Source organism: Canis lupus, chromosome 32, assembly GCF_011100685.1.
Source record: "Canis lupus familiaris isolate Mischka breed German Shepherd chromosome 32, alternate assembly UU_Cfam_GSD_1.0, whole genome shotgun sequence".
In the NCBI taxonomy this organism is placed as follows: domain Eukaryota; kingdom Metazoa; phylum Chordata; class Mammalia; order Carnivora; family Canidae; genus Canis; species Canis lupus.
This window is the reverse complement of record NC_049253.1, coordinates 1,138,260-1,163,263: the sequence shown is the minus strand read 5'-3', so window position 1 is coordinate 1,163,263 and position 25,004 is coordinate 1,138,260. Positions and strand designations below refer to the sequence as shown.

Below are 25,004 nucleotides of genomic sequence, written 5' to 3'. Positions count from 1 at the left end.
TTTCTCAGGTCCAGTTGATTCTCCAAAAGCCAAATGGCTACAGCCACTGGGGGCCTGTTTCACACTCAGCACACACAACTGAAGCTATAACATTTCAGGAATGATTGTTTCTCCAGATAGATATTCTGAAGGATTAAACATTTTGTTCTGTACGCAGGCCAATAAGTCTGGGGGTCTTACATGCTCTATCTCCCTAAACTTACACGTTGTCTTTATTGTAGCACTTGTCTATAAAGTAAAAGTATGCAAAAATAGCACAGGCTGAGTTCAAACACTTTCTTTGTTTTGTTTGGGCAAATGTCTAACATGCTGTTTATCAGAAACAAAATGTGGAAGTTTCCAGGGAGGCGCAGTCAGTGGCTATAAAAAGATTAGGGCAAGCATTGTATTAAATGTTAACTCTTAGCCAGCTAATGAAGAGAGTGGCAAATGAGATGAACATTCTAGACTGATTCTACAGAGGATATGTGAAAGTCGCCTCTCTGGAAAAATCACAAAATCCCTGTTTGAACTTTAAAGATTTATTTATTTATTAATTTATTGTTTATTTATTAGAGAGAGACAGAGACTCAGGCAGAGGGAGAAGCAGGCTCCATGCCTGGAGCCTGATGTGGGACTTGATCCCGGGACTCCAGGATCTCACCCTGGGCCAAAGGCAGGCGCCAAACCACTGAGCCACCCAGGGATCCCCCCTGTTTGAATTTTAATGCCACCTTTCTCTTTGTTTGTAGAGCAGAAGGAAAAGTATTTGAGCCACTGGGGGAGGTAGTACTTCAAGATTGACTCTCCTGGCAAGGGAGATACAGCAGAGAAAGAGAGGGAGAAGGAGAGAGAGAGAGAGAGAGAGAGAGAGAGAACTTGAGGGGCTGAGGAAATAGCCCAGAGTCACATGCCTGAAGCACTCCACTAGGTAAGGGGCACGAGAGGGGAAGATTAAAAGGCTCATGTTTCCCAAGGGCTCTGGAAAGCCCTGAGGAGAAAACACTGTACTTCATAATGCAGTCTAATCATAGCTAATGATAATTGAGGTTTTATTATGTGCTGGATAACCTCACCGAATATTCTCTTGCTTTATTTCACTTAATGTTCAAAATCTCCTAATAAGATTCTTTCACCCAATTTGCAGTTGAAATAATTCAGGCCAAGAGAAATTAAGCAACTTGCTCAAATAAATGGAAGAGTTAGAATTTGAACGTAGAGCCTATGCTCTCAGGTCCATGCTCTCCATGTCATCAGATGGCCTCTCTGGAGTAGGACAGCAGCAGATGTCCTATGTTAGCTTATACCTTTGAAGCTGTTTGCAGAAAGTAGCAAGCGATGGACAGGTGGCCTCACAGGAAGCCCAGGCTTTTGGACCACGTGAATTTACTCTGCTACTCCCTATAAACAGATGTCAGCATAAAGAATATAAGAGCAAATCCAGTCCCTTCATTGTTAAAGGTTTACCCAGAAGTAGAATAAGTGAGGACAGTTTCTCAGGCAGCACCATACCTTAGTGAAGCACTGACTTGGTGCCATATTAAAGATTGGGAAGCTTTACCAGGGTTATGAATTTGATTACTTTTAGATGGTTGGCAATTTAGCAGGTCATGTTTGCCAAACCCATCGAGGCTTTTCTTGCAATTATAAGAGTGCCCAGCACTTTTGCAAGTGGGAATATTTCACATTTGTGTACTATGTAAAATGAGATTAAAGCTGTTTTTTTTTTTTTATAAATTTTTATTTATTTATGATAGTCACACAGAGAGAGGGAGAGAGAGGCAGAGACACAGGCAGAGGGAGAAGCAGGCTCCACGCAGGGAGCCCGACGTGGGATTTGATCCTGAGTCTCCAGGATCATGCCCTGGGCCAAAGGCAGGCGCCAAACCGCTGCGCCACCCAGGGATCCCGAGATTAAAGCTGTTTTTATTTCTCTTTTTACCTAATAGACTTAGAAAGGATATTCATTATTCTGAGCATGTATGACAAGATTAACTGAAATTAAGTAAGTTAATTTATAATATTTATATATAACTTTAAGCAAATATATAATTGATATGTCATTATTAATTACAATTAACAAATTTAATGATAACAAGGTGTGATTCACATCACATGTATTTCTTCTTTTGGGCATTTTTTGTTTCCTAACTTGTATTCTGATTACTTATATATGCCCCCACTGTATTTTTGGCAGCATTAGTCAGGAACTATAACTTAATCATATGCCCAGCATTTGTATCACAGTGGTATTTTCCCTAGTTATGTAGAGTTAGTTTTTTGTACCTCAAGCACACCACTTTTAAAGCTCTTTGGAGATAATTATTTTAGGTGTCTGAGTTTCCCTATCATAGCAATCCCTTATATTGATTGTTTCTATTTTAGGGCTTTGTAAATTTGCTTTAGAGCAGAGTTTTCTAAACCAGATTTTGTGTGCCACCTCCATATTTTTTGCCAAATGTATCATCTGTACTCTTATCTTTTTTAAATTTCATTTATTTATTCATGAGAAATACAGAGAGAGAGAGAGAGGCAGAGACACAGGCAGAGAGACAAGCAGGCTCCATCAGGGACCCCGATGTGGGACTTGATCCTGGGTCTGCAGGACCACGAGCTGGGCCGAAGCCGGCGCTAAACCACTGCGCCACCCGGGCTGCCCACCTGTACTCTTATCTAATGAATCTTTTCCTTAAGTAAATTTAAGGCTTTTATCTAAAATTTTATTTATGATGGAACTATGTAACTATTGCAAATCAGAAACCAGAACTAATTGCCTTAAGTTGTAGAAAATTTATACACTGCAAACAAAATCTGGGTTTATATTCTTACCTGCCCTTAAGTGAAATAAGGAGACAGAGAGAGAGGAGAGTAGTAATTACTGCAGGAGCAATAAATACAAACTGACACCAATTTGAGACTTTATCATTGATGTAATAAAGTTAATTACAAAGAAGTTTTAAAGGGAATAATTTTTTTATGGTCTGATGCTGTTGTTACTTAATGCCACTTTGTTTAGTACCCACAATCATCTTGTTTATAGCCATGGCCTACTTTGGGAACATTTCTTATAACATGGTCCCCAAACAGAACACACAGAAGACCTAAATTCCTTATTGTTTGATTTTTCACAAGTTACTTAATTCCTTTAAGCCTTGATTCCTCATTGTGAAAAAGGGATAATATATTTACATTTCAAGATCACTTTGAGAATTAAATGAGGTAATGTCCACAATGTGTCTAGTCCTGTGCCTGGAATTTATTAAAATACATGAATAACTTGGGGCACCCAGGTGGGCTAAGTGTCAATTGGTTAAGTGTCCTACTCTTGATTTTGGCTCAGGTCATGATCTCAGGGTCATGAGATGGAGCCCCATATTGGCTCCATGCTGAGCGTGGATTTTTCTCTCTCCCTCTCTCTGCCCATCCCCTCCCCCACCCATGCATAAGCTTTCTCTCTCTAAAACAACAAAACAAAAACAAAACAAAACTATGTGCCAAGCACACCTCTTTGGGGCTCAGGCTCTAGAACACGTGACAGAAAATGGCTCTGCTTTCATGGAACTTACGGTCTGCTGAGATAAAAATCAACCATAAACTCAACAAAAGAGCAAGTCATTCCAGGCAATATCGATAAAAGCTCTATAGTAAATAAAATGAAGCACCATGAAAGAAAGTGACTGTTGTTTATAGAATGCTAATTTTCCGGATTTTCAACTGTATGTGATTGGTATTCCATATATGGAGAAAGAGATAAAGGCTATTGAGAATATGCTTGTCAAATGAGATAAGCAAATGGCAAAAGATAGAGAATGAGTAATAACTGCAGTTTAAAACATAAATACGTGGCCCAAATTTTAAATGTCTGTACTGCTCTAAGATGTGCCTTTTTAAATGATCTTTTTTTTTTTTTATTAAATTACTTTCTATAGAACAAATGATCCTCTCAGAAACAGAGAACATTTCATTGTTCATTGTCATGGAAAGGAAATACAGTTGGGGCTTTATCACTTACTTTTGTTGTGGTTGTGCTTTAAAAACAACAACAACAACAAAAAAACAACAACAACAAAACCAACTTCAGAACTTACTGTATTATGTGTGATGAGTTTGATTTTAGTAAAACTAAGAACATTTTGTCACATAATTCAGGCCCCTAACTACACTTTCAGTCCGCAGATTGTGAGTTGGGCTGGGCTCAGAAGTCAGCGTGCTGAGGACAGAATGGGAATAATTAAGTTTTGTATCTAAAACAAAGGATGGATTTATATAGAGAGAACCAGTTCTGAGATTTCTGAGACCTATTATCTGGCCCAAGAATGATAAATGAACTCATTTGAGGCACTGCAGATTAACTTTAGAGGGCCAGGAAAAAAGTTTCCTGTTTTCCAATCCCTTCATCTCTTTGCCACTCTAGTCATTTGAAGTGACTTTGAATCCTGTTGCTCTTACTGGACTCTGTTTAACATCCTTCCAATGTCTAAATGGCTTAATTACTGAAATTAAGATTTTGAAGAATCAATTAAGAGTATCTTGTTGGAGACAGGATACCCAATTAGGAAGTACTGGAAAGCAGCTACTCTGCTCCCACCATCCTTCATCTCAGTCCTAATGGAATTCTGCTTTTCCCCTCTCAAATAACAATAAGTCTTTTGATCTCTGTGAAAGAAGCAAAGATCAAGCTGATCCTCAGAATGAATCTCCTCCTTCCTCTACTTCTTCAAAGATCTAGTTAAGTTTGAGTTGTACTTATTTTTTAAACGTTTTCCAATGCAATTACCAGACACAAAAGAAAATTACTTCCTTTATTATCATAACGCAAAACACCATTTCTTTTTTCTTCTAGTTTTTTTATGTTACATTTTAAATCAATGAGAGTCATGTAAATTTAATTTTTTTCTCTGACAGTTCACAGTAAGAGACTTTCATGGTAATGCCACAAATAGTTGCTTTTTTTTTTTCTTGTGTAAGAACTCTTACCTCAAACACAAGTCGTTCGGGGCTGTTGGTTCATAATTTACTTTAGAAACATAATGATTTTTATTTCCCTGAACAGCAATTGAGAATGTTTAACAGACTAGATGATGTAGTGGATAAAGCTGTGATCTACTTCTGACCCAATATTTACTATTTGTTTTCAGCAAGTGAAATCTGAATTCTGAATCCCCAGTTTCATATCTGTAGAACAATATTTGTCCATGGTGCTATTTGGAGGAAGAATCAAATGTGGAAATACATATGTGCTGTTTTTAAACTGCCAAGGCTGCTACAATTAAGTTTTATTATTACCACGGTGCTAGAAGAAAAACATGAAAGGGCTCATAAAGCAGAGCAATAGTTAATCTCACGTTTTAGTGCTTACTTTATGCAGCTACTTGCATTCATTTGAATGCTTTCAAATGTCATTTCAAGAGTTTGAAATGCCCCTGAATGCTGTATCAGTTCTGCTCTAAAAAAACCCAGGAGATGACTACTGAGATTCCAAATACAGAATGAAAGAGCAGCTCAGATCCACCCTTACCTAGCCACACTCCATCAGTCTTGACATAGACTTCATGAAAATTTACTTCGAGCAATAATGACACAAATGATACACCATCCATGATGTGAATTCAGTGGCAAATGTGTATTAACATTTTGAGATCAGCCTGCCTCATATCCATTTGCTTCTTTCACTCATTGTCTATTCCACCAAACCTACCATGCAGGAAAACCTCTGATACACAAAGCTGTTGGGAATTTGGTCTTTGTGGCTGTGTCATCTAGAGAGCTCTTTGAACTCCTGATTAGTTCAGAGATTTTAGGTCTGTAGCAGATTGGAGACCCTTACAAGGCTGAAATCATACTGCATTTTATTTGGTGGAGTAAGGTGAAACGAAGTGGAGCTGAGTGAGGAAAAGAGGTAGAAAACATAGCCTAATAGATAATGACACACCGTGATGGTTAATTTTATATGTTATCGTGGTTATGCTATGGTGCCCAATAGTTTGGTCAAGAACTAGTGTAGACGTTACTGTGAATATATTTTTTAGACGTGAATAACATTTAAATTAGTAGGCTTTGAGTAAAGCAGATTACATTCCGTAGTGTGGGTGGGCATCATCCAAACAGTTGAAGGCCTTAAGAGCAAAGACAAGTTTCCTATAGAAGAATGAATTCAGCCTCAAGACTGTGCCATAGTAACCTTGCCTGAATTTCTCATTTGCCTGTGCAATTTGGGCTCAAGACTATAACATCAATTATTACCTGAATTTCTAGCCTGCAAGCTTGCCCTATAGATTTTAGACTTGCCAGACTCCACAATTTTGTGAGCCCATTTCCCCTTTTGAAATAAAGATTTTATTGATTGATTGATTGATTGATTGAGAGCATGCAGGAGAAGGGGCAGAGGGAGAAGATAACAAGTTTCTAGATAAAAGTTGTGGTTGTTTTTCCCTCCAAATTCTAATCTTCTCTTAAGGATAATACTTTCCTCTTAAATTATAGCCATTTACAGATTTTCTTAAAATCCATTCATGTGCTTTGGAAAGAAATCTAAAATTTGCGGTCTATAAAGAACTATTAATGCTATAAAATTCGTGTTCATTCTGAGGCACCTTTTTTTTTTTTAAGGAAAATATTAGATGGGAACTAACATTTAGGAGATTGGCACAGAGTTGTTTGAAAGATTAAGAGGAGTGAAGACTATGGATGTAGTCTGCATGTTTGCACACAATCCAATCAAGAATAAGCTGACCCAATTATCTAGACATAACTGTGCCAGTCTCTTTGGGTGCAGAAGCCTGTGTTCTCCTAAGAGAGACAAAGCTAAAACATACTACACATTTATACCAATATTTTTGGGTTCACAAAACTTTTTGCTCAGATCTATAAATAAAATAATAAAGCAAAAAGTATTAAAAAAAAAAAAGAGTTGAGCTGCTTGTTCAAGGCTGTGGAGTGACCAGAGCAAGGCTCCACTGGTTTGCTTAAATTTCCCACTGCTCTAGCCCTACTCTTGTAGGTGCCATGGAGAACCATCTGAAGGGAGGAAATTGAAGCAGTCATCAAAAACCTCCCAAGACACAAGAGTCCAGGGCCAGATGGCTTCCCAGGAGAATTTTATCAAACGTTTAAAGAAGAAATCATACCTATTCTCCTAAAGCTGTTTGGAAAGATAGAAAGAGATGGAGTACTTCCAAATTCGTTCTATGAAGCCAGCATCACCTTAATTCCAAAGCCAGACAAAGACCCCGCCAAAAAGGAGAATTACAGACCAATATCCCTGATGAACATGGATGCAAAAATTCTCAACAAGATACTGGCCAATAGGATCCAACAGTACATTAAGAAAATTATTCACCATGACCAAGTAGGATTTATCCCTGGGACACAAGGCTGGTTCAACACCCGTAAAACAATCAATGTGATTCATCATATCAGCAAGAGAAAAACCAAGAACCATATGATCCTCTCATTGGATGCAGAGAAAGCATTTGACAAAATACAGCATCCATTCCTGATCAAAACTCTTCAGAGTGTAGGGATAGAGGGAACATTCCTCGACATCTTAAAAGCCATCTATGAAAAGCCCACAGCAAATATCATTCTCAATGGGGAAGCACTGGGAGCCTTTCCCCTAAGATCAGGAACAAGACAGGGATGTCCACTCTCACCACTGCTATTCAACATAGTACTGGAAGTCCTAGCCTCAGCAATCAGACAACAAAAAGACATTAAAGGCATTCAAATTGGCAAAGAAGAAGTCAAACTCTCCCTCTTCGCCGATGACATGATACTCTACATAGAAAACCCAAAAGTCTCCACCCCAAGATTGCTAGAACTCATACAGCAATTCGGTAGCGTGGCAGGATACAAAATCAATGCCCAGAAGTCAGTGGCATTTCTATACACTAACAATGAGACTGAAGAAAGAGAAATTAAGGAGTCAATCCCATTTACAATTGCACCCAAAAGCATAAGATACCTAGGAATAAACCTCACCAAACATGTAAAGGATCTATACCCTCAAAACTATAGAACACTTCTGAAAGAAATTGAGGAAGACACAAAGAGATGGAAAAATATTCCATGCTCATGGATTGGCAGAATTAATATTGTGAAAATGTCAATGTTACCCAGGGCAATATACACGTTTAATGCAATCCCTATCAAAATACCATGGACTTTCTTCAGAGAGTTAGAACAAATTATTTTAAGATTTGTGTGGAATCAGAAAAGACCCCGAATAGCCAGGGGAATTTTAAAAAAGAAAACCATATCTGGGGGCATCACAATGCCAGATTTCAGGTTGTACTACAAAGCTGTGGTCATCAAGACAGTGTGGTACTGGCACAAAAACAGACGCATAGATCAGTGGAACAGAATAGAGAATCCAGAAGTGGACCCTGAACTTTATGGGCAACTAATATTCGATAAAGGAGGAAAGACTATCCATTGGAAGAAAGACAGTCTCTTCAATAAATGGTGCTGGGAAAATTGGACATCCACATGCAGAAGAATGAAACTAGACCACTCTCTTACACCATACACAAAGATAAACTCAAAATGGATGAAAGATCTAAATGTGAGACAAGATTCCATCAAAATCCTAGAGAAGAACACAGGCAACACCCTTTTTGAACTCGGCCATAGTAACTTCTTGCAAGATACATCCACGAAGGCAAAAGAAACAAAAGCAAAAATGAACTATTGGGACTTCATCAAGATAAGAAGCTTTTGCACAGCAAAGGATACAGTCAACAAAACTCAAAGACAACCTACAGAATGGGAGAAGATATTTGCAAATGACATATCAGATAAAGGGCTAGTTTCCAAGATCTATAAAGAACTTATTAAACTCAACACCAAAGAAACAAACAATCCAATCATGAAATGGGCAAAAGACATGAACAGAAATCTCACAGAAGAAGACATAGACATGGCCAACATGCACATGAGAAAATGCTCTGCATCACTTGCCATCAGGGAAATACAAATCAAAACCACAATGAGATACCACCTCACACCAGTGAGAATGGGAAAAATTAACAAGGCAGGAAACAACAAATGTTGGAGAGGATGTGGAGAAAAGGGAACCCTCTTACACTGTTGGTGGGAATGTGAACTGGTGCAGCCACTGTGGAAAACTGTGTGGAGGTTCCTCAAAGAGTTAAAAATAGACCTGCCCTACGACCCAGCAATTGCACTGTTGGGGATTTACCCCAAAGATACAAATGCAATGAAACGTTGGGACACCTGCACCCCGATGTTTCTAGCAGCAATGGCCACGATAGCCAAACTGTGGAAGGAGCCTCGGTGTCCAACGAAAGATGAATGGATAAAGAAGATGTGGTTTATGTATACAATGGAATATTACTCAGCTATTAGAAATGACAAATACCCACCATTTGCTTCAACGTGGATGGAACTGGAGGGTATTATGCTGAGTGAAGTAAGTCAGTCGGAGAAGGACAAACATTATATGTTCTCATTCATTTGGGGAATATAAATAATAGTGAAAGGGAAAATAAGGGAAGGGAGAAGAAATGTGTGGGAAATATCAGAAAGGGAGACAGAACATAAAGACTGCTAACTCTGGGAAACGAACTAGGGGTGGTAGAAGGGGAGGAGGGCGGGGGGTGGGAGTGAATGGGTGACGGGCACTGGGTGTTATTCTGTATGTTAGTAAATTGAACACCAATAAAAAAATAAAAAAAAAAATAAAATAAAATAAAAAAAAAAAGAAAAAAAAAATTGTTGAAACTGTAAAAAAAAAAAAAAAAAAAGAGAACCATCTGAGAATCATTCAGAACTCACATTTTCTATTTCCTCATATTCTAGAACCTGTGGATTACATATGTGTTATCCATAAAAAGCATTGAGGCTGGACCTAGAATTGCTGAAAAGATATATGTATATACATAGAAAAAAGAGTAAAATTGAAATTTCAATTTCAGAAGATGTAAAATTAAAAAAAGAAACGGGCATTAAAGACTACATGTCACAAAAATCACAGGAAAATGATTATAAGGCTACAGAAATTCACAAGAGAAAATGCCAACATGACTAAACAAATCAAGACAGACTTTGTTGGGAAGCTGACTCTATAGGTCGGACATGGATGGGAAGAGGACAAGAAGGGAACTGTCTAGGGGTAGCAAGAGCATGAGCACAAGTGCTAGAGCAGAAATGACAAACTGAGAAATTAGGAAACTTGAGAATTTTCCACATCTTTGAGTCCTGACTTCTTTTTGCTTTATACCTTCCTTCAACTCATTTCTCTCTTCTTGCATTTTAGTATAAGGAGTCAGGAGGAAACAAGCTCCTTTAAAACTTTCCTGAGCAATCTACTCAGATAAATATCCGATTTTATTGTTTCCAAGTTCAAACTTCCACAAAATATTAGAACACTCGTTAAGCCAAGTTTCTGCCATTTCATGACAAGGTTCTCCTTTTTTATGGTTTCCAATAACATGTTCCTTATTTCCATTCTGAGATCTCACAGAAAGATCTTCAACATCCATATTTCGAACAATCTGTTTCTGATTAGTTATGTATTCTCTAAGAAGATAGAGTCTATCTCTGAAGCTCTTGCTTTTATTTCTGAACTCTTACCAGAATCGCCTTCAAAATCTATTATTTCTACCAATAGTTCCTTCATAGCAATGTGGGCTTTTCCCAGCATGGCCCTCCAAACTTCTACAGCCTTCCCCCTTACCCAGTTCTAAAGCTGCTTTGGCATTTTTAGGTATTTGTCACAGTAGGACCTACTTCTTGGTACCAAAATCAGAGGGGAAAATGAATGAAATGATCTCTTTAAAGATTTTTATTTAATTAAGAGAGTGCGCATGAGTGAGAGAGAGCAGTGAAGGAGAGGGAGAGAAGGGATCTCAAGCAGACAAAAAAGTATGTAATAAGATAGATATGGTAGGCATTGAAGATAGAGGAGATATTTTGTGGGAAGATATCCTCAATATGAATATATGGGAGCAGGGAAAAAACTTTAAATGGAAATAGCTGGGTCTTGGAAGGGGTTCATTTTTCATTCATTGGAAAAATAAAAAGAAGTATCAAGTGTCATATGGAGATTCCAGTCTTTAGTAACTTAGTAAACTGTAGACATGTAGGTGGATGGACCCATGCCAGATGGGGACTTGGTATCATTCTGCAGTTGTGCCTTTTGGGAAATTACTGTCACTCTCAGTGCTTGGATTCACAGGTGGTTTTTCTGTCACTGATGAAATAAAAAAACAAACATTTATCTTATATCAGAGTACTCTCAGACATGACACTAGACTCCTCTTAATTCCTGATGACATGGATTACACTAAAGAAAAAACGAAGACATGTCAAAACTATGGAGGGATTGATGATATTTGCCTCTAGGTTCTGAATCTAAACTCTGTTTTACAAAATGGCATGTTGCCAGTTAGCTACAATTAGCTAGGCTCCAATAGTACTCGCACTAGTCTCAGGGGAACTTCTCCTAGTTCTATTAATTGCTTTTTTAGAAATGCGTTTTACATCCTTTATCTTATTGAATCTTGACAACATTTCTAAGATTTAGACATTATTTTTATCCACATTTTAGGCATGAATAAAGTGATACTGAGCTAGAATAATTGGCCAAAGGTCATATAGCTGATAAATGGGGGCACTGGAGTTTGTACTCTGGGGGAGGTTGTTTGACATCAAGTCAAGTCCTTTTCTCTCAGTGATGCTGGTTCTTTTCAACTCATTTTACAGAGCACGTGAATCCAGTGTTGGCTCTAGAGCCACTGAATAAAAAGAAGAGGGAGGAGAATTAAAAGCTTCATGCTCTGGTTTCAACCAGAGCACATTTATATATTACAAATATAATTAATTACATATTATATGCTTAACTACCTATATAATATTATGTATAAGTGGCATCCATTTAAAATTTTGTTAGAAAAAATTCCCAAACACTGTATCATACATGCTATCTCCTAATACTGTTAGAAACTGCTTGAAGTTTCTATGCTTCCTTTGGTCTCCAACAGTGTGAAACCTCCCTTGACCTGTGAGCCAGCCTTCGGAAGAAGGAGCAGCTGGGAATCATTGCCCTGGGGATGCTCTGGGCTCCAGAACAGGGCTAAGTATCTGCCAGACCCCCAGCAACCTTGCTGTCTCCATCTGGCTAAAGCCACTTAAATTATTCACAGTACCTGCAGCCTTCTCATTGTTATCACAACTCATTGAATTCTCTCCCAAGAGAGAAGTGATGTCTTCTCCAAATATCTTGAGGCAATTTTCAATCAAAAAGTGTGCAAGAGAGGGATCCCTGGGTGGCACAGCGGTTTGGCGCCTGCCTTTGGCCCAGGGCGCGATCCTGGAGACCCGGGATCGAATCCCACATCAGGCTCCCGGTGCATGGAGCCTGCTTCTCCCTCTGCCTATGTCTCTGCCTCTCTCTCTCTCTCTCTCTCTCTCTCTGTGACTATCATAAATAAATAAAAATTAAAAAAAATTAAAAAAAAAAAGTGTGCAAGAGAAACCTGTAATGAAAAAGACAACAATGGGGTGCTCTTTTTCATAGGACATAGCTATAAGTCACATTTTGTTTATAAATCTTGGATCTAACCATTAATGTGAAAGACTTCTAAGAAGAATTCAGAGTTGATAAAAATATATAGAAACCGGAGTCCTCTAAGAAAAATAACATAGAGTGATACTTTCCGGTGTACTTTGGGTACAGATTTGAAATACTACTAGTCACTGGGCTAAAGTTCTCATTTGTGGCCTATTTTTATAACTTACATTGTGATACCAATGGTTACATTTTTAAAACTAGGATAGTTTTCAAATTAACCTAATTTATTAAAATTTACTTATTTTTTTAAATTTTGTTTCCAGTACAATTGGGTTGTAACTTCTGTATAATATCTTATTAAAATGTATAAAGCAGAAACAAAAACTTATGAAATACATTTCTTAAATGAGAAAATATCTTAGTTGGAAAGTGGAGATTCTTGTGTGTGTGTGTGTGTGTGTGTGTGTGTGTGTGTGTGTGTTTAAGAAAAACATGGCTGGAGAGAAAACATGTCTGTCTGTCCTACTACAGTGCAGTCCCTTCTCATGTCTTGCTTTGCCTAATGCTAGCTCTCAATATGACTGTGGGGAAATTCTATCATCTTACTAGGCATGTGTAGTTCCATTAGGATGTCCTGGAATACTCTAGTTTCTGTCTGATGTAGCAGAGGCAAAACAGTAGCCCACAACTTTTCTAAATGAGCCACAACTTACAGAGGAAGGCCAATGTGTTTGGAGCCATTGGTGCTCATAGTGCCCAAGCCACCTAAGATGTGCCAGTAATGACCAGAGGAGCTAGGTGTTGTTACCATTGTGTCATGAGGAAGCCATGCTTTGCCCAAGGTTACAAGCTCCCTGCTCAAGGATCAGGCTGAATTGATCCTTGGCTTGTCAAACTCCAGAGCCAAAGTTCTTTTCTATCATATTACACCACTCTTCTCTCTCTTTTGTTTAGTCAGTCTAGTATTGTATCTCCTGGATGGAAAAGAAGCGACCCAACTGCTCTGCATTTCCCACTTAACAACATCCCTTCCCATATTAAACCAGAGTAGGATAACGAACTCTGCCATTCCAAGGAATCCTATGAAGATGTGCACTTTTCAGAACTGATCCATCTGATTTACGACTAAACTTTTCAGATTCAAAGCATGGATTCTAAACCCCAGGGGACACATATGAGAGCTCTCTACCTTTTTTATGAAGATGTCTTCCCATTCCAAGCTGCAGGAATTAGGTGGACAAAGAATGCTTTGAGCTATACACACTGATAAATTATAAGCTGTCATCTGATTGGATGAGGATTATTGCTCAATGTTGTATAACACTCTAAAAAGGTATCGCAAGAGAACAACATTCGCTTTTGGCAGCTGGGCTAGAAGCCTAAAGTCAGAAAGATGTACTTTTGAATAAGGCAAGTTATTGCACTTAGAAAGCTGGAAGTATAGAGACGGAGAACAGAGAATATCATTCTAGATCTAGTATACAACCCGCTGTAGCAGAGTTCCAGGCATGAATGTATATAAAAATGTTTCACCGAATTCAATTTCTGAGCTAACCCTCTCTGGCTAAATATTTGACAAGCACAAGGTTATACTACTGGCTGTTGATGTTCTAGCGTCTCTCTTAGGACACTGAATCTTGTCTACCAGTTTTACATATTCAGATTGTGTACAATGGCTAAGGATTCCACATTAATAAGGTCAGGAGAAGAGCAATAATAGCCATAAAGCATGCATATATTCTGAAACTGGCCTCCATGGGTGTGAAGAATTGAAATTCTTTGGCATTGATCATTATTTTGGTGGAAAAAGTGGCAAAATGTAAGCCAATATATTCTTAATAGTATATTGGCTATATTTCTGAGACATGACCAGAATAGAGTAATTATTGCATCATTACCTCTGGGCTGCATTTATTTTCTCCTCCTTGGTCCCTTCATTAATAACACCAAGCCATTTGTCATAGAGGTCGAAGGAAAATATACCTCCTTGGGTGTTTCGAAGAAAATCCTTATGGAGATAAAAAAATATATATATATACACACACATATATATAATAGCATATATATATTGGAAATATTACAGAGAAAACACTTAGTAGAAAACTTCAGTTCAGTCCTTACTTCCTTCATAGATACCCAAACTGTGACCAACATGGAGCTCAGCTCTGACTCTCTATTGCACATGCAAAAGCAGGTGTGTGGATTTTCTCCAACAAATGAAATCATCAAAGCAGAGCCTAGGCTTAAGTGGAAAAGAAGACAAAGCTCCCTTCTATCATATGGCACTTACTCTTTTGTGTGCTTTTTTGCAAACTACTACAAAAGCTACTCTCATAATTGCTTCAATCTTCCTTTCCTTAACTGTACAAAAGTAGAGTCTAATGGCAAACTCATGATGGTCCTGAGGATATATTCATTTCTAGTGTAGGCCAATTCTCCAGATAGTTTTCATGATACTATTCAGGCCAAGGTTGCAGAGTCTGATTCTCCACAAAGATTAGTCAACTTTAGGAAGGGAAAACTTTTGAAATGTCTAAGAACTCTACACACACATGGTCACCATCTTCCTAGTCCGTGCTTATAACACGGAAATAGAAAAGACCCTACTAAGTCTTGCTAGAAAAGTCAATTCCATGTGTGCACCTTATGGAGGGCAACACTTACCATGATATCCGAGTACCTAATGTATCATCATTCTTTCCCCTGTCTCTTGATGCCTATATATATATTTACTGGTGTGTTTTACTGTAGCCCAGTGTAGTAGTGGTCAGGGACTATTGATATTTATCGTATAGTTGAACAATAATGGGGGACAAGGAAAGACCAAATGTGAGAAGGAAGGACCAAATATGACCTTGATTCTAAGAGTGTCATCATTACTGCATTATCATAGTTTTGTTCAGAGCTGTTAACAAGTGCCAAGGTAGATGGATTAAATTCTTTGTTCTAATTCTCACTTGTTTCTCCATTTCTCTTTTAGGAATAGAACTGGATATCTGTCATTTAGCTGTATAATTTCAAAGGTAATCTATTTTTTGAGTCGATCTATTGAATTTTCAGAATTAATTTTGAAATTTAATATGATTGCTAGTAGTCATATTAGTATTAATATTTTGCACGGAAACTTCAGGTTCGTGGTGTGTGGTGAAAACAAAGTATTTCTAATGTATGGGGCTTTTAACTCCTACAGTAGCTTCCTTAAATTTTGATTTCATGAGGTGTCTTCCAGTGTGACAAGTACTTAATCAGTTATGCCTATCATGGTTCTTGGGCAATCAAAATGAAAGACACCAATCACAGCCTCAGGTGCTCATGTGTGGATAAAGCTAGAACTTTCCCCACCGTTAAAACAGATGCTACCACAAGAACAGATTCACTGTCCAAGTTCAAAGTATCCCCAGAATTTAGTTTCCCCTTTAAGATTCTGTATGATTTCATACTGGCTGATTTTCTGAAGATGCCTTCCATGAGTGGTCCTTTCCAATTGATAAAGGAAAGCATATCCTGTAGGATAAAAAGAAGAGTATATGGCATTTCATATCCCAAGCTCAGAGCAAAAGTTTGCTTCCTTTTTGAAAGACCTAAGGAATGTGATGGTATACAGTTTTAGAGCTGGAAGGACAGAAGTCAATTTAGATTCTTCAGTTTTTTTTTTTTTTTTTTTTTTTTAGATTCTTCAGTTAATGTCTATTGTTTCTTTTTTTTTTTTTTTTAAATTTTTATTTATTTATGATAGTCACATCACAGAGAGAGAGAGAGAGAGAGAAAGAGAGAGGCAGAGGGAGAAGCAGGCTCCATGCACCGGGAGCCCGACGCGGGACTCGATCCCGGGTCTCCAGGATCGCGCCCTGGGCCGAAGGCAGGCGCCAAACCGCGGCGCCACCCAGGGATCCCATGTCTATTGTTTCTACCCAAAAATCCACCTTACTTCATACACTGAAACATTGTAATCACTTATTTTAATCAGATTTTTTCATTGAATTTACCCTTTTAAATGAAACTTCCCTGTTTCAAGGCCTTTGTGGAATCCTCGCCTATCTCCTACTTTACCAGTCTTTTCTCCTTATTCCCGTACATAGATGCTCTTCGCCCAAGTATGGAAATCTTTTTGCCATACTCATTTCCCATTTGTTGATTCCTCTTTAAGTGATTGCATCCTCCATTCCTATTATATTTCCCTTCCTCTTTTAAAATCAAGCTCAAATGCTCTCTTCTTATTCTCCGATTACATTCCCTTCATGAGTCTTTCACTGTCCTTTTCTCTATCTTCATGTCCTCTCCCTGCAGCATAGAAAGATAATAAAGGCTGGAGTCAGAAAGACCAAGGGATCGGAAACCTATTATGCTTCTGATCTATTGTGTGATTTGGCACACATGCAAACTGTCGTGAAACCTTTCTAATTCATTTGTAAAGTGTGGAGGATGATAGTGCTAGCTACCCCCTAAAACTGCTGTGATGCAAGGACTGGGGTAGTAGCTAGCATGTAACTAACATGGTAAATTTCTTCGCACCTAGCATAACATTCCCAAATCTAGTGCAGTGCTTGCAGAGGTACTGGGCACTCAGTAAATTTCCACACTGACAATTCAGTACACCGATTTGAGATAACACAGGCTAAACTCTGTGGCTGTCATTTAACATATTCTGTTAGGATTAATGGATTCATTTTTGATGCAGGATGAGTCTTTATGCTTAGGTAAGATGTTTTCAATTGTTAGATTAAGTAGACTCAGTTGAAGGAGACTTGAGACTACTGTGAGTTCAGGAAGACAATGGCAGAATGTGAAGATGATTCATGCACACAGAGTCCATTTTGACTGATCTGAACAGGCCTGCAAGGGTCTCTGTGGAAACAAGTGGAATGGACAAAACGTTGTCCTGTCATATTGGCCTCATGACTCTGCAGTAGCTAAATCAAATGACACTACCAAAGCTTCTCAGCCACAGCCAGGGGCTGTCTAATGCTTTCTCCATTTGGGGGTAGGTTTGCACGGGAACACTTGGCCTCTCCGTGTTCCCCCTCCTCAGGAAGGCAATAAAAGACCAAATTGAGACCTACCAGAATTGGGACGGGCAAGTTGTCATTATCACAGATATGTGTGAGGGAAACTCCAAAGAGCTGTCTGGGTTTTGCAGAAGGAGCAGCTGAGCACAGGTTGTTCTGGCAAGTGCCAGCGTGCCGCCAAAAGGCCAAGTTTCTGAAAGCACTGCTTTTCGTGGTCTTCTGGCCTGAATTTAAGGAAGAAGGGAGATCAGTGTATTTTAATTCCCTTAGCCTTATTTTCACCATTGCCATCATACAGCGTGTATGTAGTGGCTGGAAGAATGAAAGGGAGTCATTTGTTGTGTACAACTCTCCACATTCTGATTTTAACTAATAGCATCCTCATGGTGTTGATGAGTTCTTGCCCATATCCTTCAGACTGATGGTTAAACCTAGAGACTTGATCAGACTCAAGGTCAGTATTTCCTGTGCCATCAGTTACTGTCTGTTACACTGCATCAGGAGGCACTGAACCTATAGATGTTTGTTTTCTACTGGTGTGATCATTGGGTTCAGGTGTCAGATCTTATTTTAAAAGCTAGAAGGATTTGGTATTCAAATCAAACTGAGTGTGGTAATCCTCTGCTTTCACAGCCAGTCTCCCCTCAGCCTCAGATTTCCTCTTTGGCTTTCTCAGTGCTCAAGCTTCTACCATCCAAAGGATCTGTCTCTAAGGACACAAGCTCCCTGACCCCTACTTCTCTGGTTCCTCTGCTCTGAGCCATCTCCAAGAATGACTTTCTGCAGTCAGGGTCCTTGGGAAGTAGTCATTACATGCTGGCTATGTGGTGTCTGTGTTCTCTTGTCATACCCCACCAACCCACCCAGAGATGATGTTTTCGGTTAAATAGGTTTAACATTTACTGAAAAGAGCCTAAACCACAAGGAAGTGTGGAAACACACTTCCTCACACACACACTCAAATATACATGTATATATACACCTACACACAAGTACAAGGCTTGAAAGAAAACATAGAAAAACAATGAGAGGTTATGAATGCATTTATTTACCACCAGTTTTCAGAGGTGATTTTTAATGAGTCAACATTCCCTATCAAAGGAAGAGCTTTCCAAAGAAGAGGTGATCAGCAGTGAAAAGCTGAGTTCAAAGTTTCTACTGCTCAGCTGTGAATGTTTCCCTTTGAAGATACCTTGCTTAAAGTATCTGCTTAAATAACTGAATTCTTTAATAGTCAACAGATGAGCCACGCTGTTGAAGGATAAACAGATAGCAACATTTCACTAAATAACCTTAAACACCTGGACACTTGGCTTTTCTGGGAAGTAGTGCGTGCATCACCACCTCCACTCATGTGGGTGCCAGCACTGCACCAGAAGCATCCTGGTTCTGCCACTTAGGAAGCTCAACATTCTAAAACTTCAGTTTGCTAAACTTTAATATAAATTATTCTGCCTACAACTCAATCAACTAAATATATAATATACTACTCAGCAGAAGGCATGGCTTAGGGCAGCCTTGAAAGTGCTCTGGGGATATAGGGAAAGAAAGGAATAATGGTCTACCTAGAAGATTTAAAATAAGCAAACAACCTTCATAGAAATGAGTTGGGTCTTGATGTCAGATTTTTGAGTTTTTCTAAGCTTGATTTTGGGTAGTTTTTGCGTTCTTGCCTATACTGTTCCTCCTCATCGATGACAATATGCTCACCCAGAAAGAATAAACTGTGTGTCATAAATTGTGTTTAAGCATGGAGACATGAGCCAAGGGAAGGCACTTGAAGAAAGGCAAGTGGCTCACCTCTCCCTTGCTTGTTCTGGGCTGGGTGCCTGGGCTTCAGCATGAACTGAATTTGCATCTCTATGATCTTCTGCTCCAGAAGGAGGGACTCTTGAGTTGTGGAAGGAGAGATGGAGTCCTCTGGTTCCTTTGACAGCGGTTTAGTAGATGGAATATGGCTCATTTTAATTCCATAGGGATGTTCGTGTCCTGTATGGAAATAAACCTGAATATTCAGGCTGGTGGTGATGGCTGTCATCAAACCTACCTTACCATGAGTCTAAGCATCACCCTGGTATATGTTGCTATTTTTCTGGGACTTCTAGATAAGGAAGGCTGTGCCTCCTGAGTGAGCATCATATGCACCCTTGTCAGGCACACCCTACAGAAAGCATGTGCCCAAGGGAAAGATTTTAAGAAGAGAAAAAAAGTTAAAGCATGTTACTTTGCTTGGAATACATATATTCATGAATGCATTAAACAATGCTGACTTTTGCTGTGTTTCTATCTGAGAATGTTTAAGGTTTTCTAGTTTGTGCCTTGACACTAACTAGATCTACACATCTTGGGCAAATTACTTGACCCCGTCGAGCCTTACATTCATTCTTTGAAATGCTTGTCCACACACAAACTTATCAGAGTGAATATATTAATAAGCATTGGTGGTTAATATGTTTTATTTTTTATTTATTATTATTTTTGGTTAATATTTTAAAAAATATTTGGAATATATATATTAAGAATTCTTATCTTCACTATTCTCTCCCACATAATGTCAGTTGAACAGATGTTTTTTTTCATTTCCTTTTGTCAATTCTCAAGCCAGAGCTACTCTAGAGTAGTAGGATGGGTTGCCCTTATGCTTTATGGTTCCCTCCCACTGCTGCCCTCCCTCCAAGGGGAGTCTGACCAGGCAATGATCAGAAGGAAGGGTGTGCAGAGTGGGAAACCCAGAAGCAATATGTAAAACGATGGTTAGAGAATAGAAAACCACACCCAGAGCCATCCAGAATTGCCTGCCAAGTGATTTGTTTTGCTCTTTTATGCTTTAAATTGTTTTTCCTCTCTAGAGAATTCTCAAAGACCCTATGCAATGATATGGATTTCATTTTTTAAGAATAGAATGAAAATTCTCAGTCTGTCATTTCAGATATTATTGAATGTACCTAAAGGAGCTTTTGCTGTTCTTTTCATCCGTCATAAATGCAATGTTCACAAGAATCACAGGGACTTCCCTCCATTAAGGAAAAAGAAGCTTCTATGACAGCAATACAACCAAACCAAGATAACCAGGAGTTAATCCACAATTAAGAATTGAGAGTATGTTAAAAAAAATGCATTTTGAATGCTGTAATGGATCATCATGAACAACAGGCTCTTCAGATTCCTTAGAGCTGCGTTCGTGTGTGAAGCTATTCAAAGTCTAAAAAGTTATCATCTACATCATTTTGTCTAAATTAATGCACTTTATTAAAACATATATAAGTATTTAGCTTTTTTCCTTTTTACTGCTAACCAACTATTTTTTTAGATTTTATTTATTTATTCATGAGAAACAGAGAGAGAGAAAGAGGCAGAGACACAGGCAGAGGGAGAAGCAGGCTCCATGCAGGGAGCCCAAAGTGGGAGTCGACCAGCTCTCCAGGATCACACCCTGGGCTGAAGGCAGCACTAAACCGCTGAGCCACCAGGGCTGCCCCTTCCCAACTTTTACAAAGATGTCAACATTAATTTAAAACAGGAAGTGGTATTGGGGGATTTTGTTCTCAGTGATGCGCTTTGTGACTCTATAGTCTAAGACTGGGAATATATAGTTGCAGAAAGAAATTTTTTTTTTTTTTAAGAAATTGGTTGTTTAGATTTCCAGATTATTTGAAAAAGACTTATAGCTTCACAGGTTTATTAAAAGGATAAAAAAAAATTCATGTAAGAAAGAATGCTTTAAGGTTTCTAGAAGAGATTATTGTCACCATTACCATCCATTACTATACTTCAAGGTCTGCTACAGATCCTGTCTTCTTTTTCTTTTTTAAAAATCCTTCCATTACTGGAAACACTAAACAATTTTGCTAATCCAAACATTTTTTTTCAGAGAACTTGTGCTAATAACTATTTTAGAAGAAGTGCAATCTGCTTATCAATAACCTTAAGAACAGTGATGGAAAAAAACTGAGAAACAGCAAAGTGCAGGCAATTTCATCAGTGAAGACTAGAGGAGTTTAAATGTGATTATCTCATTTTCTTTATGATGCAGAGAAAACTGGGCACAGGGCAAGGGTGTTAAATACATATCTATACCTGGATTCAGAGACATAACTGGATTTCAGAGGATTCTCACAAAATAGAGGCTTCTTAGTAGTTAGGAACTAGAATTCAAGATTGAAATATGAAAAATAAATGTATGGGAAAAATTCCAAACCATTTTGGTTTCATACCTAAGTGAGTAAATAAGTAAGTAAATAATAAATAATCACACTTTTTCAGGACAGCTCTGTTTGTTAGGTAAAAAGAAGTAGAAACAAAAATTTACATTTCTCTCCCTCACTAGATGATAGCTGCTGAATGAAGAGATGTTATCAATGCCTGGGAAACAGTACCTGGTAATTATTTAATAAACATGTGAGGGAATATAGCATGTGATTTTCACTTTTAAGGATTTTGAAGCTTAAGAAAGAACAACCATTACTTTGAAACTTAGAGTTACAATTTTGAACCTAATCAATCCCATCTTAGATTTTCCCTGACACTTACCAATTAGTGGAACTTCTTCCTTGCCAGAACTTGCCCACAGCTGGTAGTCTTTCTCAGAGCCCTTGGAAACAAAAAGAACTAGGTGTCATAACAAATCTTTCACAGTACTTGAAGAACACATTTCCTTAGCATGTCTGTGTTTCCAAAAAGAAAGAATTGGGGCCAGGATAAATGTTATTTGGTCCATGGAGGTAGCTATAGTACTTGTTAACTAGTTCCCCTCACAGCTTCCAATAGACTGTCCCAGATTTTTGTCATTTTTGATAAAGACCAGGAAACCACAGTACAGCTAGCCCCCCACTTTGTGGGTGGCCCATGGCATAAGAAATGAGATTTGTACCCCTTTACTAAGGAGGAAAAGTCTCATCTCAGAGTCCTCTCTTCTGCTGTCTCTAGACTCCTTGGATAGCATTGGCTTTTGTCTCCAAATGTCCCTGCCCAGACATGCATATTGTCCAGAGAGCCGTATACTCTGCTATGACTAATCCTGAGCAAAGTAACTTGAGAGGCATCAATAGCTCAGCAGCCCTGAGCAAAAGGAGACAAATGCCCAAGAGACCTTGAGGAGATAGTGGACTGAAGTCAGCCACTGGCTTTGGTGCAGGCTAGCCCCACTTTAGGGAGAGAAAGGATGAGGAGTCTAGACATGTCAGATGCAGAAAACGATTACTCCCAGCAGAATTATTGCCCAGTAATACTGGAAATCCCACTTGAAACAAACAATTCTAAATTATAAAGATTGCTGAACTATTTTAAAGAGTCTTCCAGGAGACTAAAGCAAAAAATGTTTGAAATGGAATTATTGGTAATAGTTACCATGCTTGCCTTGACTGTTGATTAAAAATCAACATACCTATCATAGGTATGGATGGGCACAGACACAGATACACACAGACACAGACACACACACACACACACACACACACACACATAGCTAAATCTGCTCAAGATTGTGTTGCAAATAAGTAAGAGCTAATAAGGTAGGGTAGGGTTTGGAAATGCTATGCTGGAATCCATTAAATCAGGTATACATAAAGCCAAATAACCCCAGTTCCTCATTAAAATAGAAATTCTTTGCCTAGTGACATTGATCACTTTAAGCAAAGAAAATCACAAACATGAAATAATATGAGTTATATCACTAATCGGTCTCCCCAGCTTCATCCCTTAAACCACTCACTCTTTTCCAGGATTTAATTCTTACTTAGGGTTTATATATCATACAGGTTAGAAAAGTATGTAGAGATGTGCTTTAGTAATATAAATTCAATTTTATTTTGGATGTATTATTAAATGTTTTTTGTACAGAAATCATTGATTTCTTCTGCCAAATTCTAGTTGCTCTGAAATTTTAAAGGGCTTTATTATACCATTGGGTCAGATAGAACTTACAAACAATCTTATGATTATGTCATGTCACATTTACAGAGGATTTTAGATAAGAATCCGTACTTTCCAAGTGCTCCCTTTGGTTCTCTCCATCTATCACTGTCCCTTTTTTTCCCTTATAAAACCTCATCCTCAAATATATTTCTCTTTCATAAAAAGATATCAGCAACTCACACCAGCACCATCAAAGCATAAAGGAGAACAGTTAAAACCAAAACACGATGAAAGTGCTATGTACAAATGCCCCAGATCCATGGTCTTATTCAGAACTTGTCTTTGTCTTTACCAGTTCATAAAGGATATGAGCTGCCTCATCCTCAGGATCTGAATCAAAAGGAGGTAGCTTGTAGCCATGTAGTCTTTATGTCAAAATGTACAACAGAACATGTAATTTAGGATTCATTAAACAGATTGAGTCCTTCCTTATGTGATAACTAGGGCCAATAGGGATGGGAACGTTTCAGAATTGAAGACACAGAAAGAAGAGTCCGATAGAGGAGGAAATATTTAGAAATTTAGAAACATCTTATTTTCTGTGTTTAAAATATATACAATAAACTGCATGTTGTTATTTGTACTCTAAAATTATAGCCTAATTTTAAGCTATGACTTTGAATTTGCTGAAAATTTAAAATGGGAATATAAGAATAGCACTCATGTATAAGCTAATACTATAGCTTTGCTGCCTTATAATTTCTAAATTTGGAAGGACAAATATGATTATGTTATCTATAATAATCAGCTGTCTTATGATGGGAGGTGCACAACACACACATACACACACAAACACAAATCTCAAAAGCCAAAGTTGGTTCTTAAGCTAAAAACAGTTTGTAGGCAACTTATGGCTATTCTCAGCATTGGTAGTAACATGTTGATAGTGTCATTTGCTGTGTCTGAATTTGTCACTGTTACAGTTACAGAGTGTAAAAAATAAATAAGAAAAATTGCTACAAATTTTTTTAAATTTAAAGCATGTGACTGAATAATTGTTGTCAAATTATTACCCATACTCCAAAGGTGAAGATTGTTTTCAGGTAAGGACAAAGTAAAGCACGTGTAGAACATGAACCCTTAATTATATTTTCATTTTTTTATATAACATGAAGCTAGTAGGAAACATGTCAGTAAAACATATATTTCCCTCCAAGAATTTGTGGCATACAAAATACAGCAGCTGAAGCGAGGAAGAGAAAAACTGAGAATTCCAAGAGGGCACATGGGGTGACCCTCAGCTCCATAAGGCTATTTCCAAAATGGAGGGAGGGGGGTAGTATTAAAGGAAGGCACTAGATACTTTCTGTGTTACTGAGTTGTGTTTTTATATTATGGCTTAGTTCCTTTGTAATTACATAGTTTCAGTAAAATCAGAGTAAGAACTGGCTATGAAACACTTTTTAAAAACTACTATTTAGTCTGTATTTTCTTTGTGTCAGACATCATGGTTAACTAAGACTTCCATTGTTGAAATCTGTTAAGACAAATAAAACCAATGAGTCGGGCAGCCCTGGTGGCTCAGCGGTTTAGCGCTGCCTTTAGCCCGGGGTGTGATCCTGGAGACCCGGGAT

General features: G+C 38.2%; 1 protein-coding gene across 11 annotated transcripts in view; it reads right to left on the bottom strand.

The window, feature by feature from the left end:
* LOC100685341 (rho GTPase-activating protein 20-like) overlaps positions 1-25,004 on the bottom strand; it is an 87,098-nt gene that overhangs the window by 29,809 nt on the left and 32,285 nt on the right. For 8 of the 11 annotated variants that reach the window (XR_005382568.1, XR_005382565.1, XR_005382566.1 and 5 more), the window contains 4 exons: positions 22,048-22,108; positions 19,318-19,506; positions 17,572-17,741; positions 14,410-14,519 (listed from right to left, as the gene is read on the bottom strand). Coding sequence is in view for 4 of the 11 variants with exons in the window: in XM_038581752.1 (XP_038437680.1) it covers positions 14,410-14,519; positions 17,572-17,741; positions 19,318-19,506; positions 22,048-22,108 (530 nt within the window). In the remaining 7 variants the exon portion in view is untranslated. Of the gene's footprint in view, positions 1-9,786; positions 11,192-13,700; positions 13,891-14,409; positions 14,520-16,497; positions 16,793-17,571; positions 17,742-19,317; positions 19,507-22,047; positions 22,109-25,004 lie in introns of those variants that run through there. The other 3 variants (XR_005382569.1, XM_038581755.1, XR_005382571.1) reach the window with 3 other exon arrangements.